Source organism: Bos mutus, chromosome 4, assembly GCF_027580195.1.
Source record: "Bos mutus isolate GX-2022 chromosome 4, NWIPB_WYAK_1.1, whole genome shotgun sequence".
Taxonomy (NCBI): domain Eukaryota; kingdom Metazoa; phylum Chordata; class Mammalia; order Artiodactyla; family Bovidae; genus Bos; species Bos mutus.
The window spans coordinates 41954066-41971065 of NC_091620.1; the positions used below are offsets into that span (position 1 = coordinate 41954066).

Genomic DNA, 17000 nt, shown 5'->3' on the forward strand with positions numbered 1-17000 from the left:
CAGGGAAATCTTGGAGATGAGGTAGGGGACTCTGAAAACCAGGATGCTTTCAGCCATTCTTTGGTCATGAGAAACCTGGCTCAAGACACGGTAGACATAAGACCAAGATGGTGGCCATCCTCATGGCTGTGGGATAATATACCCTGAAGGGGACTGAGGCTTGAAAGACTTCAGCACTTGAAAAGTGCTGAAGTCGGGCAGAGTCAGCTGCAGTTCAGTGTATCATGTGGTCATGGCCAACTTAAACCTAAGGTAGTTGATTACCTGGATATCAGGGACACACAGCATTGGTGGGAGGTTGGAGGACAGGTTTGCAAGCAGATGGGGCCCACAGGAGAGCCATGGAGCTGGGAGCACAGCAACCGTCTCCTATCTGGAATTCTCTGATCTGATGCCAGCCCTGGGATGGATAGCCTCCAGAGTTCCCTCTTCCCTTGGATTTACTCATTCACAAAACAGTCTGGGAGAGGTGGTCTAGCTGACTGGCAAGTGCCCGCTGCCTGCTGTGTGGAAGAGGTCTGAGCCCCCACGTCTCTGTAGGGTTGGTTACTAGGAACTACCCGCATCAGAGCCATACACAGTCTGAGAGAAGTTACTCCCCATGGGAAACTGTGCTTTGGGAACATGGACAAGCACTGACCTGGTAGATGATCCCTGTCCACTGCAGGGCACCTCCTTACAGTATGGAAGCAGAAAGCTGTGGGCATCTGTGGGGAGGGTCCAGGGGTCAGGTTAGACCGGCAGCTGGAGTTGGAGCTGTGGAAGTCCCCGGAGGGGTGACATGGGTGAGAGCAAGATGAGGCTGGCTTGGAAGGAGGCATTCTGAATGGGGGTGTGGGGAATGTGCAGGGGAGACTATAAGGCTGGTCTACTTTCCAGAATCAGGCCTGAAGTGGGGACCTGGGTCCTGATCACAAGTCATGGGAACCAGCTGGAGGCAGATTAAGCACAAACTAGGTCTTATCACAGGGGAAAGCCCCACGGGACCATGGGCAGGATGGGCGGCCCCCCTCCTGTCTGTCACTTGGCCTCAGGGCTTGTGTCTCTGCCCCTGTCCGATCCCCTACCTTTCTCTCCCCCACAGACCCACTGCCTCTGGTCTGTGTCCCTCTGGGAACAATAGCCACCCCAGTCCAATTGCCTGGGTGGAGGCAAAGTCCCCATCTCCTAAGGGGGCCACAGCAGGTAGAGGCTCTGGATATAACCCAGCAGGACCTCAGTGTGGCTCAGGCTAGGCAGTGCCTGGAGGGGGCAGGAAGACTGACCGGGGCACTTCACTGGGGCCTGGGGTGGCTCTGGGGAGGGCAGCCTAGTAGGGGAGGGGGAGGAAATGGAGCATTAAGGAGGGGGTCCCAGGAGGAAGATTGGGGAAGTGTTGCTGACGGCAGAGCAGGGCAGGCAGGGGTGATAAGGTTCTATTTTGGACCTGGGTGTCTCAGCACGTCAGCAGAGCATCTTGTGAGGAGAGGCAGGGCCGAGACAAATTGGCAGGTGGGAAGTCAGAGCCTGTTCCAGAGCCCTGGGGTGGGGCAGACAGGCACTAAAGAGCAGCAGGTGGCAGAGCTGGGGGTGCAGGCAGCAGAAGAGCTTTCCCCTCTCCCCGAAGCCACAACGCCTGCCTCTTTCCTCTGTGCCCTCGCCTGCAGCCAAAGCCTTGCTGGAGAGAAACCAGAGACCCCGCCCCGCATTGCACCCACAGAGTCTACAGAGCCTCCTGATGTCAGGCTCCAGAGTCAGACATAGTATCGTCTTAACTATTCATGAGACATTCCCTGAGCACCCGCTACATGCCACACTTGGTGCTCCGGGTGGGATAACTCTCATCTGCACTTGTGGTGCTGAAGTTGGGAAGCTGGGTCGATCTCAGGGTGGGCTGGACAAGCTCTAGGTGGAGCATGGCCCAGACCTGCATTGGGAGAGGGCTTCCTAGGGAGGTGACACCCGTGCTGGGGCCTGAAGCCCAAAGAGGCCAGATGTGGGATCTGCAAGGGGCTGGGCACAGCCCGGATGATGGCCAGAGCTGTTCCAACACCTTCTGGCTCAGTTCCCTCCAGCCTGGACTCTGGGCACCTCTGTGTCCTGTGTCCCCCATCAGAGGAGCCGATCAGAGGAACTGGGAGGTCCAACCATCTCAGTTCAAAGTCCAGCCTTGGGTGGGTTGGCCAAGGGCCAGATCTCCCTCTCACATGATCTTTATCCTGGGCTTTATCTCAACACAGTGACTTCTGGGTTCCAAGAAAGTGAGGACAGAACCACAGGCTGCTTGAGGCCAACAAACCATAAGCCAGCCCAGATTTCTGGTTGGAGAAAATAACCTGGTCTCCTGATAGGAGCAGCTCTGCCCGAACATGACATGCAGAAAGCCTTGACTATGGTGTGATCGCTCCACTGGGGTGAGTGGATGAGCTATGTGGCTCCTAGGGGCTCTGTTATCTCAAGGCAGACAGCAACTCCTCCAACTTACCACCCTTTCAAGGCGCTCTCTGTCCCTCCTCTCGTTGCTGCTAGGAAATCGTCATCTGTGCAGACAGCACCTGTGGACTGTCTGGGGTACCAGTCTACCCCAAGCCATCTGCATGTTTCTCCAGCTATACATTTAACCAGAAAAACAAAGTCAAGGGCTGTAGAGGCCCCTCATTTGCTGCTTACCAGCACGGCCCAGAAATACACACGTGGGGAGGTCAGTCACAGATAAATGTAGCGTCTTTGCTGATATGACAGGAGATATTCCATTTCACACCAGCCTTGAAATGACTGTACAGAAGTGCAACAAACACATCCTCCTACCTGAGGCTTGCCGTTCTAGGGACATTTGCAAGGATTGAACAGTCTTTTTACTTCGTTTCCTCACCTCCCCCCATCTCAGATCCATAAAAGAAACTGGCATCCAGGCCCCCCAAAAATGGCTATTTCGAGGCACTAGCCTGCCATATTCTCAGCCAGCCAGCTCCTGAATAAAGTCCCCTCCTTGTCCCAAAACCTCATTTTGGATTTATTGGCCTATTGTGTGGCAAACAGAGAGAGCCTGGACTCTGTAACATATTTAGACCTATTATTGACTGGTCTCTCCAGGATCACTGTATTCTTGTCGCAGTGAAATCAGAGCAAAGCGCCAACACCACCATCTCTCAGATCCTCTCTCTCAGCCTGCTGGGAGAGGCCTGGAGCAGAGGATGGGCAAGGTGGGCTGGGGACCGTGACAGCCATCAGACCCTGTCAGCTAATCCTCTGGACAGGCCACATCTTCTGCAGAAGCAGACGGATCACAGATTTCTCATGCCAGAGCTGGTCTTTATCTGTGGTGTTAAAATAGCTAAAGAAAGAAAGAATGTGAACACTGCCTCCAAGATGGAGTGGGGGCAGGGCAGGGTCCAAGGCCCCGATTGGGGGCTGAACAGCCTCAGGATAAATTTAAAAAATACAGTGAACAGAGGCCTGGATCCACACTGCCCACCCAGCCAAGCTGGCGAGGCCACTCTGCCCCCAACTCCCACCCCATCCACCTCCACCCCCACCATCCAGGCCAAGGCTCTGGTGGCATGGGACCAAGCTGAGGAGATAATTCAAACAAAACATCTTGCCAATCCAGAAAACCTCTCTACCAAAGTCACAAGAAAGGACAACGTGGTCCTGAGCAACCACTGAGCCGAGCCCTGTGCTCATCACAGAGACATCAGAGCAGGAAGTAGTCCCTCGCCTTTCAAGGCAGTTCAACCCATCCGTCCCCAAGAGAAACAGAAACCAGTCTTGTCACATAGCTCACCCCCCACCCACCCCTGGCCCCACTGGGACTTGGGAGGGGCACCTTTGTTTGCTGATAGCCTTATCTGGAGGAAAGGCAAACTTCTCATCTCTTTACAACGGGAAGTACACTTACAAGCCGGGCCATGGTAGTCAGGCTCCTGCGTCCCAGGGGAACTGGGCAAGGAGGGTGCTACTCTCTTCAGAGAGATGTCCCCAGGTCCTTGGGAAACATTTCAGGGTTGTCAGACTAGCAAGAGGCTGATTTAGCTTTTAAACAGATTTACACACACACACACAAAAGGAAGGGAAAGAACTTACAGGTTTTCTAAAGGAAATGCTCTAAGAAGAGGGAGGAGAAAAGTGCTTACTTTCTCTGCATCAGGGAGTATTAACGTCTTCTCATTTTTAACTTGCATTTGCCTCTACAGCCATCTCTGCGCGCACTCAAAACCCAAGGGACTGAGCAGCACAGCGGGCTGGCCCTGGCTCCAGGCCCTCCTGCGGGTCTCACTGAGGACTCTAGCCTGAGAGATGGCTACTCAGTTAGCTCTGAGGAACTGCTCGGAAGAGAAAAGGGAGAGGCCAGTTTATATGTGACTTTTTTTTTGCTAGAAAACACCTACAGTCAAGCATACATCATGGTAAAAATGTACTGCTAGTCACAAAGAACAGACATCTCAGTAATGATTTTAGGGTTTTTCCATGTATGGGAAGAGATAAGACTCTGGGGTCATTGGAATCCTTCCTGAGATATGCATCTAACTATCTAGGGGCCTGCTTATCCAAAGCACAGAGTGCTTCCTTCTGTTTCCATCCAGATGGTGAGTGACTGTTGTGGGTTATGAGTTAACCCTTGTAGAACTGGGTGGTGAATGACACTTTTCTTTGTTCACACATCTATGATTTTTTTGGTCTGTTTCAGAGTCTCTCACAACTTTTCCTTGTAGAGGCTTGAATTATTAAATCATCCCTTACTTCTTTTTTTTAATATTTATTTTTATTTATTTGGTTGCACCGGGTCTTCATTGCAGCATGCTGTATCTTTAGTTGGGGCATCTGGGCTCTAGTTCCCTGACAAGGGATCAAACCCAGGCCCCATATATTGGGAGCACTAAGTCTTAGCCACTAGATTACCAGGGAAGTCCCCATCCCCCACTTCTTGAAATCAGTTTGATGAAAAAGCAGAACGCATGAGCTAGACTTGTAACACCTGCTTGATCTTATTCACCCATCTTCACAGCAAGCATGCTGGGAGGGACAGTTTGCTTGCTCCCTGATGAAGATTCAAGCAGTGCCACAACTTCTGTGATCACAAATAAGCAATAGAAAGCACCATTGATAACTTTATATCTGAAGTCTCAATGTAGGAATTAAACTTGCCAAGTCCCAGGTAAACATCAAAATTGAACACCTCTCGGGTGAGTTGCTGTTCGTTGTTTGCCTTCTGGAGGGACTGTGGTCAGCTCTCCCTTCTCCCTCACCTCCTCCCACCTCCCCAACCTGTAGTGGGGGCGGGGTACTGCATCGGGGCTTGGAGGTGGGAAGGAGTCAGGCGAAGAAGGATTTCCTGTGTTCTAGGTCTTGCCCTCCCCTCTGCACCCTCCTGCCCTCTCCCCTCCCCCTCTCTGCTGCTGACACTCTGGAGGTTGCCCTGCTGTCCCTCCTGTTCCTATGATGAGGATGGGTGCCCCCAGCTCCTGGTTTCTGCAGGTGAGGTGGGGGACGAACACACACAATTCCCTCCAGAGAAACCTTCTCCTCTCTCCAGCAGCCTCATCTTTTCATCCGGAGGCATGAGGCCAGTTTCAGAGTACTTCCCTTAGCACCTGTGTGTGCTCCAGCACCTCCGTTGGTGTCAGGGCGCCTCACTTGTGTTTTCACATGGGCCCCTCACACCACATGCGTGTGCAGAGATGCCCGCCTGAGCCTGGGTGCAAAGATGGGGGCTGTGAGGGGGAGAGGGTTCCCAAGAGGGCAGAGTCCCTGGGCTGTTGGCAGATGTTTGTTGAGCAGAGAAACCTCATGTAGCTCATTCTGGGCCTGGTGAAGATGGGCATAAAGGCCCCCATTTACTCTCCTAGAGGAGTGGCCTTGGGTGCCATGCCCACCCTTGCAGGCCTCAGTGTCCTCATCTGTAACCTGGGCACAACAGGGTTCATAGGTCACAGGGCAGTGTGGGGTGCATGCAGGGGGCTGGCAAGGGCCAGGCTGGTTGTCACAGCAATCTCTGCATGGGCCCTTCAGCTCACCTAGGCGCCCCCACCCCATCTGCCACAGACAGGCCACCACTGAGATCTAATTAGGAAATAGCGTTTATTGAGGTGTCCCCACAGGCCTGGCCCTAAGTCCCAGTTGCTGGCACCTCGGGCTCACTCCTCCTTCTCGTCCCCATGGGTGATGATGTAGCAAAGGGACTTATAGTCGATGTTCCCTGCCAGGTCCATGGGTGTCAGGGCGAACATTTGCTCCACCTGCGGAGGTGCTGGTCAGAGTGATCTGATGGAGGCCTGTGACCTTCGCCCTGCCCCTGGGGCCATGCACTGCCCCTCAGCTTTTCAGGCGGAGGTTGGGGCAGGAGTGAGGGGTGTGGTGGGTCCCAGGGCCCACCCTGCCCACAGAGCCGCCCTCCCTCCGGTGTTGCTAAGATGCTGTTGTTCAGATGCTAAGGTTGACTGCGCTCTCACCCCTGGACCTCTGCACACAGAGCTCGTACACCTCCTCTGACTCCAGGTCCTTCACCCTCCAGATTCCAACAGATGCAGCACCTCCTCCAGTAAGCTGGGCTCTAAGCCCACAAGGGCAGTGGGTCACTGAGGCCCCCCCCCGGACCCTGTGGGGTGGAGCCCTGTGAAGGGGCCCAGGAGGGATGATTGAAGGAGCCCGGAATCCTCACCTCAGCTGGAGAGAACTTGTCTGCCTGGGTCAGGAGAAGCTGCCTGAACCTGAGGGAATAAGTGGGGAGCAGTGGGGAGAGCCTGGTGGGGCTGGCTGCATGGGCAGGGGATGGAGGCTCTCACAGCCTAGATGGTCAGCTCCCCCCAAAAGCAGAGAGGACCCCAAAGGACAGGTGGCCACCCTCACAAGGGGACCCCCTCCCTCCCTGCTTCTGGCACAGTGCCCCCAGCCACTCACTCCATTGTCCCACTTACTCATCCTTGTTCACCACGCCTTTACCACTGGGGTCAAAGAGGCGGAAGGCGCTCAGGATGGCCTCTTCAGGGTCTGTCCCTGGGAGGCCAAGGGAGCCAGGTGAGCACCCACACCGCCAGCTTCCCAGCCCCACCGAGGAGGAACCCAGAGTGCGGGAGGGAACCTTCCAGATCACAGAGAGCCGGGAGGGTGCCTGATACAAAGTGCTCCTTTGGGCTCAGAGACGCTGGGATCAGCTGTCTTTCTGAAATGCCGGGCTTGGCCAGGAGGCTGGGATTGGGGATTTGGGAGTGAATGCAAAGGCATACTTCCCAGCCCTGAGGCTTGGGGTGATCGGTGCTCATGGAATGCAGAGGTGGGCCCCACATCCTCTGGGTGGGCAAGGGCCAGATGGGGTCTGGACTGGCTCTGGGTGGGATTCAGGCCGGGTCCAGGTGGAGTGCACACTTGCTGCCCAGCCAGGGACTCCAGACCTGCCCCTGGCTCACCATTGAGCTTCTCCCCAAACAGTGTGAGGAAGACAGTGAAGTTGATGGGCCCCTTCCCTTCCTGCAGCATGGCATCCAGCTCCTCTTCTGGAACATTCACCTTCCCTGTGGGGGTGTTAGATGGACACAGGGCCCTTGAGTGTCCCTGAGTAGGGCTGGACTGCCCCTCCCCTATCCTAGCCACCAAGGGTAGAGAACGCTCACTGGGTGGGGGAAGTGAAGTGGAAGGAATGTGTTCTAGGGGTGGGTGGGTGGTGTGAGCCAGGACAGGAGTACAGGCCGGGCCAGGCAGCAGCTCTGAGCCGGGTCCCTGGTGTGAGAGGGGCTGGGCCAGGCAGGAGACGGGTGCCCTCACCGAGCTGGGAGTAGGTCTCTCTAAGGTCCGACTTGCAGATGATGCCGTCACGGTTCTGGTCGATGCAGCTGAAGGCCTGTGAGGTGGAGGGGCCACAGTCTCCAGCGGGAGCAGCCCACACCCCAGGCAAGGCAGGAGGTGAGGGGGTCCTGGGTGGTGGGAGGAGCAAGGACAGGGGCCAAGACCCCTGATCTACGGGGAAGAAGGGATGTACTGGGGGCATGGTCCCCGGATGGGGCCCAGGCTAGTGGGAGTGGGGCACTCACTTCCTTGAACTCCTGGATCTGGGCTTGCTCGAACATGGAAAAGACGTTGGAAGAGCCTCGCTGGGCCTGCTTGGTGGCCGCAGCCTTGCCCCGGGTCCCTGCCTTCCTGCTGGCCTGCAACACCACAAGTGGGGATGGGTCCTCTCCCCAGCTCCCCAAAAACTCCCTGCCATGGACAACCCCAGAACATTCCCAGGAGACCCAGGGCCCAGGGTCCTGCTTCTCTCCCTGGAGACCATCTCTCTGGGCCCAGCACAGGCACAGAAGTACTGGCTCCACACCCCCAGCCCAGAGGACAGCACCTTGGAGGCTGCCGACCTGGAGTCCCCCACTTGCCACTCACCATCCTCTCTCTCTGCAGCGGCCTGGTTGTCTCCAGGGGCCCACAGCCCCCTTTATGTCTCAGCCTTATCACCTGGAACGCCAAATAAGGACAGGAGGAGAGGATAGGCCCAAACTTGGCAGCCTCTGCTTGGGCTGGGGGAAGACAGGGCCCCTGAGCAGATTCCAGCCACATTCCCAGCGACCTTCAGGCCCCCGACAGACGTGTGACATGCAGTGTCTGCCCGTCTTGGCACTGTGAAATGCACTGCCTCCTGAGAGCAGAGCAGGCTTGCAGCTCTCGCCACTCCAGGGCTGAATGAGGGGCCCCTATTACCCTCACCAGACTGTCCTTCTGCAGTTCCAGCCCAGGCCACAGGGACAGCTGGGGTGGGGCTGGCCTGAGGCCTCCATTGGGCTTGGGAAGGCAGTCAGAGGCTCTGAGGATGGTCTCTGGTCTGAGACCCCTGCAGGGATTCCCCGAGGTGAGGATATTGGCCCTGGCCTCTCGACCCTCTGACCAGGGGGCAAAAGGCAGCCCTGAGCTGATGGCTACCCCAACCAGAACTTGCATGTGATGCTGCTGGAGCATGGAGCACTGCCTGGACCCCAAGCATCCCCTGTGACCCCCATGGAAGTGGGTCCCAAGCCCTTCTTGTGGAGCTCCACTACAGAGTGAGGGGCCTGGGCGTCCTCCACTGTGCCAGAGCAGCAGCCTCTCAGCTGCCTGTGGGCCCAGGGCAGAGAGGGGCTGGGGGGCTGGAGACCTGCCAGAGCAGGAAGAGTGGGCAGTTGGCGGCTCCCCTGAACCCAGAACAGGAGAGGGCCCATGGCTGTCCCTCTGCCCACTGAGGCGAGGATGCAGGGAGGCCAGCCAGGAGAGCAGGGTTCTCGTCCATCAGACCCAAGGTCTCTTTTGTGTAACAAGTATCTTTTACACCACTTTTACTCTCCTGAAATGAAATTCATAGGCTATACCTATAACCTACCTCCATAGAGAATTTTAAACAATCAATACAGGGCCCTGAATCACAACATAAAGGACAACTAGAAAATAATTTATGGTAACATGAGATCCAACAGGTGAATGCTGGGACATGAGTACATTAGTACTGATAATGGAGTCATCAAAGGCTTGCACAGACTTCCAATGCATAATTTAGACTTGAGAGAATGAAAAAGATCAGAAGTAATTCCACATGTGGCATACCATAAATTGGGACAGCATCTCAAGGAGGGCATGAAAACTCAAAACCACAACTTTGGGTGAAGTACTGAATGAAACAACATAGTCATTCCAGATTTGCTGGTTTCTCTCATTGAAAAGTGAGTGTAATACACACTACACATGTGTGCTCAGTCACTTCAGTCGTGTCCGACTGTGTGATGCTATGGACTGTAGACCACCAGGCCCCTCTGTCCACGGGATTCTCCAAGCAAGAAAACTGCAGTGGGTTGCCATGCCCTCCTTCAGCGGATCTTCCTGACCCAGGGATTGAACCCATGTCTCCTGCATTGCAGGTGAATTTTTTTAACCACTGAGCCACAGGGGAAGCCCTACTATGTATAAGATAATCAACAAAGACCTACTATATAGCAAAGGGAACTCTACTCAGGATTCTGTAATAACTGAGAGGGGAAAATAATCTGAAAAAGAATGGATATATGCATAACAACCACTTTTCTGTATACCTAAAACTAACACAACATTGTAAATCAACGACGTGCTAAGTCTCTTTAGTCATGTCCAACTACTCCAACATAAAATAAAAATTAAATTAAAAAAGATAACAACATCCCAAAACCTGAAAAAAAAGTGAGTGTATGTTGCTGCTACTGCTGCTGCTAAGTCGCTTCAGTCATGTCCGACTATGTGCAAGCCCATAGACAGCAGCCCACCAGGCTCCCCCATCCCTGAGATCCTCCAGGCAAGAACACTGGGGTGGGTTGCCATTTCCTTCTCCAATGCATGAACGTGAAAAGTGAAAGTGAAGTCGCTCAGTTGTGTCCGACCCTCATCGACCCCATGGACTGCAGCCTTCCAAGCTCTTCTGTCCATGGGATTTACCAGGCAAGAGTACTGGAGTGGGGTGCCATTGCCTTCTCTGGAGTGTATGTTAAAATCTTACAAATACATGTTCATATGTAACTGGGTTTGTGTGTAAGAAGGTCTTAGCCCTGAGCCTTGGCTGATGTGAAACAGGCATTTCTTTCAGGAGTAAACTTGAAAGGATCACAGAAATCATGTGACTTCTTTTAAAAAAAATATTTATTTGGCTGCACTGGGTCTTAACTGCAGCCCACAGGATCTTCTGTTGCAGCATGAAAACTCTTAGATGTGGCATGGGGGATCTAGTTCCCAGACCAGGGATGGAACCCGGGCCCCCTTCACTGGGAGTGCGGAGCCTTAGCCACTGGACCACCAGAGAAGTCCCCACGTGACTTCTTGTAATTCTGTCTCCAACATCTTCCATCACTGTCACAACCTAAGTGGCTCCAGGGACTCCCTGCTGAGACCGATCTGCAGCAGGACCAGTCCCCAGAGATCAGCCTTGTTCCCCCTTCTTAGAGTAGCCCCACTCCCTCCAGGATTTCACCTGGAAGCTCTCAGAGACCTCAGAGCTGCTGAGTGATTACAGACAGGTGGAACCACACCCTGAATCCCACAGGCTGGTGGGCAGAGGCCTGGTCAAGTCCAGGACCCCTGACCACACCCCCGCACACCACGCGATGCCATTCCTGTTCCTTCAGCCTTGTGTGTTACTCTTCATAGTCCCCAACATGGCTCACCAGAGAGGATGGCAAATTTCAAGACACACCTTGGCCTGCAGAGTGTCTGTGTGCACAGGATCACGTCTGTATGTATGCTGTCCCACAGTCTCATACACAGAGCTCAAAGAACAGTGGACAAGGTCATGTTCTAAACTTTTAAAACTTTTAATTAAAAAAAAAAAAAAACACAGTTCCAGGTTGGGCATGGATATGCTGGTGTGGTACATGGAAGTCTGCTAAGAAGAAAGAGGCCTAGCTTGTCCCTTGGGGTGTGTGCTGTGTGCTGCTGGGCTTTCTGAGTGCCCAGGGCCATGGGAGCCAGGGACTCGATCCCAGAGATGTTCCCAGGCCTGTCTGTGGGTGGGGGGACTCCTCCTTTTCCTGGGCCCCTCTGGGCAGAGGCTTTGGGGACTCTGTCTCCTGCATTTCCTGTGAGGGTCCATCCCAGAACAACAGACCACTCAGGGATGGCAGGATGGGAGGGAAAAGGCTGCCATCTCCAGGCCTCGGGGTACCCACAGGCTCTACTGTGGAGCTTGTCCCTTCCATTTCCCGGGCCTGAGTGATCAGCAGCTCCCCGGGGCCCCTGTGGAATCCAGGTCTAGGTCTGGCCAGGTGATGAGGGCTGCCTCCCCATGCAGGCTGAGCTCATGGGGAAGCCAGGCCATAGTAGGGTCCAGAGGGCACCCCCTTCTCAGAGCCAGGGTTGAGCCAGGCTGAAAGCTCCAAGAGACAAGCAGTGCAGAAATGCAACAAAATCCTGAGTGAATAACTCCCTTCTGGGTCCTTGATTCCAGCAAAAAAGGCGAGGTACTTTGAGGGTTCTCCATTCCTGTTCATTTCTGCTCCCGACCCAGTCAGGGCCCTAGGGCTATCTCACCAACTGACCCTGAGAGAAAAAGCCTGCCTGGGCCCTCGGCAACCTCTCCAGAGGCTTTCCCCCATCTTCTGGAGGTGACAGCTGGGATGGGAGGCATCCAAGGTCCTCAGAAGGAGAAGCCTCTCGATTGGGCCAGGTTGGGGGGACTTGTAAGGAGAGTGTCCCCTGGAGCCCAGGTCCAGTAGCCGGCCACAGCTTCCTTCCTGCCTTGCAGCCTTTCTTCTTACTGGCCCAGCATGCAGGCCTTCTTACAGGCCACCGCGGAGATCAAGGCCGCGCCCCGGCCGCTGCCCTCCTCCGACTCAATGAAGGTGATTTCACAGCTGGGCGTCAGCCTGCGCACGATGGCGTGGAACCGCTCCTTGAAGCTGCGTAGAGGGGAAGCTTGGCTGCCGGTACCGCGCTGAATGCACGGCAGGGGGTAAAACAAGGGAACCCTCCTCCTGTGTCTGGGGGCCAAGGGAGTACGGAGAGTTTAAGAGTTCTCGGGACCTCGGAGAGCTTCCCTCTCTGCCTGAGTATCATAGATGGAGACCAACGCCCGGGTTCTCCCCTAAGGATGCAAACTCACAAGGGGCAGGCTGGACCAGGGTTGGACCGGCAGAAGGCCGCGCGGGCTCACCTAGGGTGCAGCTTGTACACGGAGCCGTCCACGCCCACGGTGATGCGCATCACGTCCTCGCTGCGGCTCTCGCGCATCCGGTTGATGACGCCCGCCAGTCCCGCGGCGCACATGTGCGCGGCGCGCGTGGACACGCTCTCGCAGGCTCGGCGCACGATGTCACAGTCAGTGGCCGAGGGTCGCAGCCCTAGAGTGCTCAGGATATTGTAGATCTGCTTGCGGTCACCGGAATCGCTGCGGGGAGGGGATGAGAGGACATTGCGGGAGGGTCTCTTGGTCTGGGACCAGCCGGATCCCCACCGCGGAGGTCTCTGCCCCTTCCCCTGCCCACTTCTCCCAGGCAGAGAGCGTGGGTCTACGAGTCCCGAGGGGAGCGGGTCTGACTCCGCCAGGGACCAGCAGTAATTTGGTCATTACTCGTCTCTCTAAGCCCAGGGTCTCCGCCCTAAAGTGGACAACTGCCGCGCCTCTGGACTGTTGTGTGGATGAAATGAGACTAGGCCCACGGCGGGTGGGGGAGCCTCAGAGGGGAGGTGTGGTCTCCGTCGATTGTCCTGAGGGAAGTTCCTTCGGGAGCCGGAAGCCACACCCGCCCCCGGTGCCCCATCCCTGGACCTTAGCCGGTCCTGAGCCCCTACGCCCTGCGCCTTGCCCTCTGAGCTCGGCTCCCCGCACACGTCCCAGGACCCCACCGCTACCCTGGGACCCAGATTCGTGTCCCGGCCCCGCCCTCTGCCCCCTGAGCTCCGCCCAGGTCCGGCCCACACTTGGAGCCCCGCCCCCCCGACTTCTGCGTCAGGGTCCTGGAACCTCTGCGTGCACACTGCCGCCCGTACCCTACCCCTATCCCCTGAGCGCCCCGCGTACCTCTCCACCTGAGACACGAAGCGTGTCTCGAAGGCGCCGCGCGTGCGCAGCTGCTCCGAGGCCTCTCCGTGGAAGAGCAGATTCTCGTCCACAAGCTTCAGCAGCACAAGCCGCACCAGCTCGCCCATGTACTTGCCACCGATGAGTTTCTCGTACCTGGGCAGAGGAGGACAGCCGAGTCATTCCCCGCAGGGAGGTCCCCACGAGCAGACGGAGATCGGCCACCGCCCCATCACAGCCAAAAGGAGGCCATGTGGGACGCTGTGACACTGGGTTCAAGCCCATTTCGGCATTAATCCACCTGGGCTTTTGGGGCCTTGGGAGAACGCTCCATGGTGGGGCCACAGTTCAGTCCCTCTAAGACCTTCCTCCCGAAGGACCCTGAGCTGAGCCCACTTCGATCTCCCCGCATTTATGTGATAGGAGCTCTTCTCATCACCCAGAGACAGTTGGGGAAGCTCAGGCTCAGAGGGGCTAGTGGCCAGCCTGGAGCAGGCCTCTGCCCACTTGCTAGGGCTCCTAGGGTCCCTGTGCGCCTAGAATCCACCGAGTTGGCACATCAGCCCTAGAGTCTGTAGGCCTCCAGTGTTTTCCTCTTTTATTGAATACTACCGACCTCCCCGAGGTTTAGGAGAGCCAGAGAAGAAGCTCAGGTGCCTGGTGCAGAGTAGGCAGTTGATAAAGGAAAGCCCTGACAAGCTCTGAACCTGCAACATCCTCCAGGTTACTCCAGTTCATTCTGGTAACTTGTTCAGAGCCATACTTTGGGGATCTCTTGATTAAGCCCAGTCAGCCTTGCTGGGGGCTTCTCAGTCTTCCTATGCCAGCGGTCACCTGCTGGAACGGGGGAAGTCCCTGCTCATCTGTCCATAGGCCCTCTTTTTAAAGACTAATCTTGGCATCTCTCATTATTTCCGGTTCACAGAGGGGCACACGTGTCTGAGCTGAAGGAAGAAACGAGCCAGCTTATGAAGAGATTGTCAGTTTGCTTTTCCCCAGAACTGTTTAAAAACAAGCCCATTATCTGCGGGCCGGCCCCATCTGCCGCATGGTCGGGGGAGGGGCGGTCCTTACAGCTGCTGGCCGGGGTTCAGGGAGTTCTCATCCACCACGCGGTCGTACTCCAGCAGGAACTCGTCCAGCTCGCCTGAGTCCCCGAAGGCGCCCCACTCGGTGTTGACACACATGCGGCCCTCGTCCCCTTCCACCAGCTCCACGTTCTGCATCTCCTCCATGTAGCAAGCGTTGCAGCCCGTGCCTATGGGAAGTGGCATCGTCGGATCCCACCTGGGATGCCAGCTGTCCTGGGTGCATCGCCCCTGCAGGAAGCCCTGTGTGGCCCTGTCTTCCCAGCTTCTTTGAGCCCTCAACCCTCACCACTCCCTCCATCTCCCTGCAGCAAAGGAAAACCAGCTCTCCCAGGAGCTGGAAGGTCTGGGTTTGCTGTGTGACCTCAGGTAGATAAACCCACCTCCCTGGGTGGTTCTTCTTCCCCAAAAGGGGTTGGTAACACCTACTCCCCCTGTTACCTGGAGTTGAGAGAAGTGAGGGAAAGAATATATGTTAAAGTGCTTTGCCAATTACAGATGGGTGTGGAATGTTATGATTTTGTCTTGTCTGTGCATCCCTCTTGTTTTCTGGCACTTTCTAAACATGTATTTGAACTCTGTCTCAGCCTCTGTTCTTTTTTGAGGGGGGCCACCCAGAGGTCGGGCTTCCCAGGTGGCTCAGTGGTAAAGAATCCATCTGCCAATGCAGGAGATGCAGGAAGTGTGGGTCCAGTTCCTGGGTTGGGAGGATCCCTTGGAAGAGGAAATAGCAACCCACTCCAGTATTTTTGCCTGGAGAATTCCATGGACAGAGGCACCTGGCAGGCTACGGTCCATAGTGTCGCACGACTAAGAGGATGAGCACGCACGCACACACCCAGTGGTGACTGAGGCAGCGTGTGGGCTCTTGGGAGCAGCACACAGGTCACTACAGGTGGGCCTGGCCATGGAATTTATAATCTGCAGGGTCCCATGCAAAGTGAAAACATGGAGTCCTTTGTTCATAAATTGAGTTTCAAAATAGTGATAGCAGAGCATCAATCTGAACACGACTGCACACCCCTCAAGCTGTGAGGGACAGCCACTCAGTCATACCAACCTCATACCAGCAGTGGAGCTGCCTGGGATCCAGGCCCAGTGATGCTGGGCCTTCCAAGATTTTGTGGGGAAAAAAATACAGAAATCCAGACTTTGACGTGACTTCTCCCAATTTTTAGGTGTTGGTAATTATCATAAACATGTGTTTAACCGCAGAGCAGAGACACCAAGACTGTTGCAGGACGAATGTGATCACTGGCTACTCTACCATCTCTGCTCCAGAGGCAAACCTGAGGCCATCGGCCACAGAGCCCAGGTGGAGGTGTGCTGGGGAACTGACCCAGGCAGTTCTCTCTCCTCTCAGGGACGAGAGAACCAGGGCCCCTGGGGCTTCTGTTTAGGGTGGACTTAACTTTCAGCTGGAAGGTGAGGGTGGAAGGAAGAAAAGTGAGAAACTAGAGGAGAGGCAGAGTCGACCAGGCTGCCCCTTGGGACATGTTCATACAGTTGCAGAGAGATGGTAAGAACATGAATACAGAACCCCTCAGGGCTGACTCTGAAGGGGCCATGGAAGCAAACAAACTTAACGCTGCCTTTCTGGGTAACCAGGGCTCAGAGAGTCCAGGGAAATACCCACACGCCTGTGTGTTCACGCATTGCACTAAACATTGTAAAGGCCTTGGGAACTTCTGGGAAAGCCCCATGGTTGGTGGGAAGAGCCCACTGGGGCCCACATTGTCCCCTTTCCTGGTACCTGCCTTCATTTCCGGCAGGGTGGCCTGCTGCCCTGGGGTGCGGTAAGACTGTCCAGGAAGGGATGACGCCACCCAGGTTTATCCTCTTCCACTTGGACAAATCTGTCCAGGTTGGTCAATTTACCACATGAGGTGATTTAATTAAATCCTGACGGGCCAGGTGGACATGCATGCAGCTGGTGTGCCATCTGAGGCAGTGACTTGTGAGTGTTGAAATGCTTCCTACCAATAAATAGCACGTGCATTTGGGACACCCATGCTGCTCACAAGACCACCCTGGGCTCCAGCACCTTGGGTGGCCGTGACTGGAGCAGAAGCACTGTGTAGCCTGCTGTAGATGAGAAGCCTCAGCTCTGTCTTTGGGTGGCTAGGGCCCCTGGATCGGGCAGGGCGTGCATCCTTACCCACAATCATGCCAACCTCACACCGGCGGTCTTCATAGTAGCAGGAGATCATCGTGGCCACAGTGTCATTCACCATGGCCACCACGTCCATCTCAAAGTCCTGCCAAGAGATGGAGAGACAGTGGTGACAAGGCTGGTTGGGGGTGGGGGTCTTAGCTTAGTGGGCTCCGAGCCGTTCCAGCCAGGCACAGGAGGCAGAGACCCCTTCCTGAGGGGACACCCAGCAGGCCCTCACTAGCATCCTGGCCTAAGGCGGGGGGAGGAGGGTCCAGGGCAGTCACAGGGGCAG

At 55.5% G+C, this 17000-nt stretch overlaps 2 protein-coding genes across 3 annotated transcripts in view; both read right to left on the reverse strand.

Moving 5' to 3' along the window:
• Positions 1–6060: 6060 nt before the first annotated feature.
• Positions 6061–8555, reverse strand: MYL7 (myosin light chain 7). The gene is made up of 7 exons (XM_070368784.1): positions 8347–8555; positions 8004–8117; positions 7738–7813; positions 7383–7487; positions 6894–6972; positions 6638–6686; positions 6061–6215 (listed from the first exon to the last, which is right to left on the reverse strand). Exons 1-7 carry the CDS (start codon positions 8518–8520, stop codon positions 6114–6116), a joined length of 699 nt encoding a protein of 232 aa, XP_070224885.1. The 5' UTR covers positions 8521–8555; the 3' UTR covers positions 6061–6113.
• Positions 8556–11240: 2685 nt separating this feature from the next.
• Positions 11241–17000, reverse strand: part of GCK (glucokinase) — a 36482-nt gene continuing 30722 nt past the window's right edge. The window contains exons 6-10 of one of the 2 annotated variants that reach the window (XM_005899410.2): positions 16712–16811; positions 14540–14723; positions 13466–13621; positions 12599–12832; positions 11241–12344 (exon numbers count right to left, since the gene is read on the reverse strand). In XM_005899410.2, the coding sequence (XP_005899472.1) occupies positions 12200–12344; positions 12599–12832; positions 13466–13621; positions 14540–14723; positions 16712–16811 (819 nt within the window). In that variant the 3' untranslated portion in view covers positions 11241–12199. Of the gene's footprint in view, positions 12345–12598; positions 12833–13015; positions 13308–13465; positions 13622–14539; positions 14724–16711; positions 16812–17000 lie in introns of those variants that run through there. The other variant, XM_070369381.1, reaches the window with a different exon arrangement.

What these genes read in the sequence shown, in the direction of transcription:
- MYL7 (XM_070368784.1), bottom strand. Translation starts at nt 8,520, where the DNA reads ATGTGGCTGGAATCTGCTCAGGGGCCCTGTCTTCCCCCAGCCCAAGCA. An exon ending in AGATCCAGGAGTTCAAGGAA is followed by an intron (nt 7,814 to 8,003) that starts GTGAGTGCCCCA and finishes TCCACCTCACAG; the next exon opens with GCCTTCAGCTGCATCGACCA. An exon ending in ACAAGTTCTCTCCAGCTGAG is followed by an intron (nt 6,216 to 6,637) that starts GTGAGGATTCCG and finishes GCACCTCCGCAG; the next exon opens with GTGGAGCAAATGTTCGCCCT.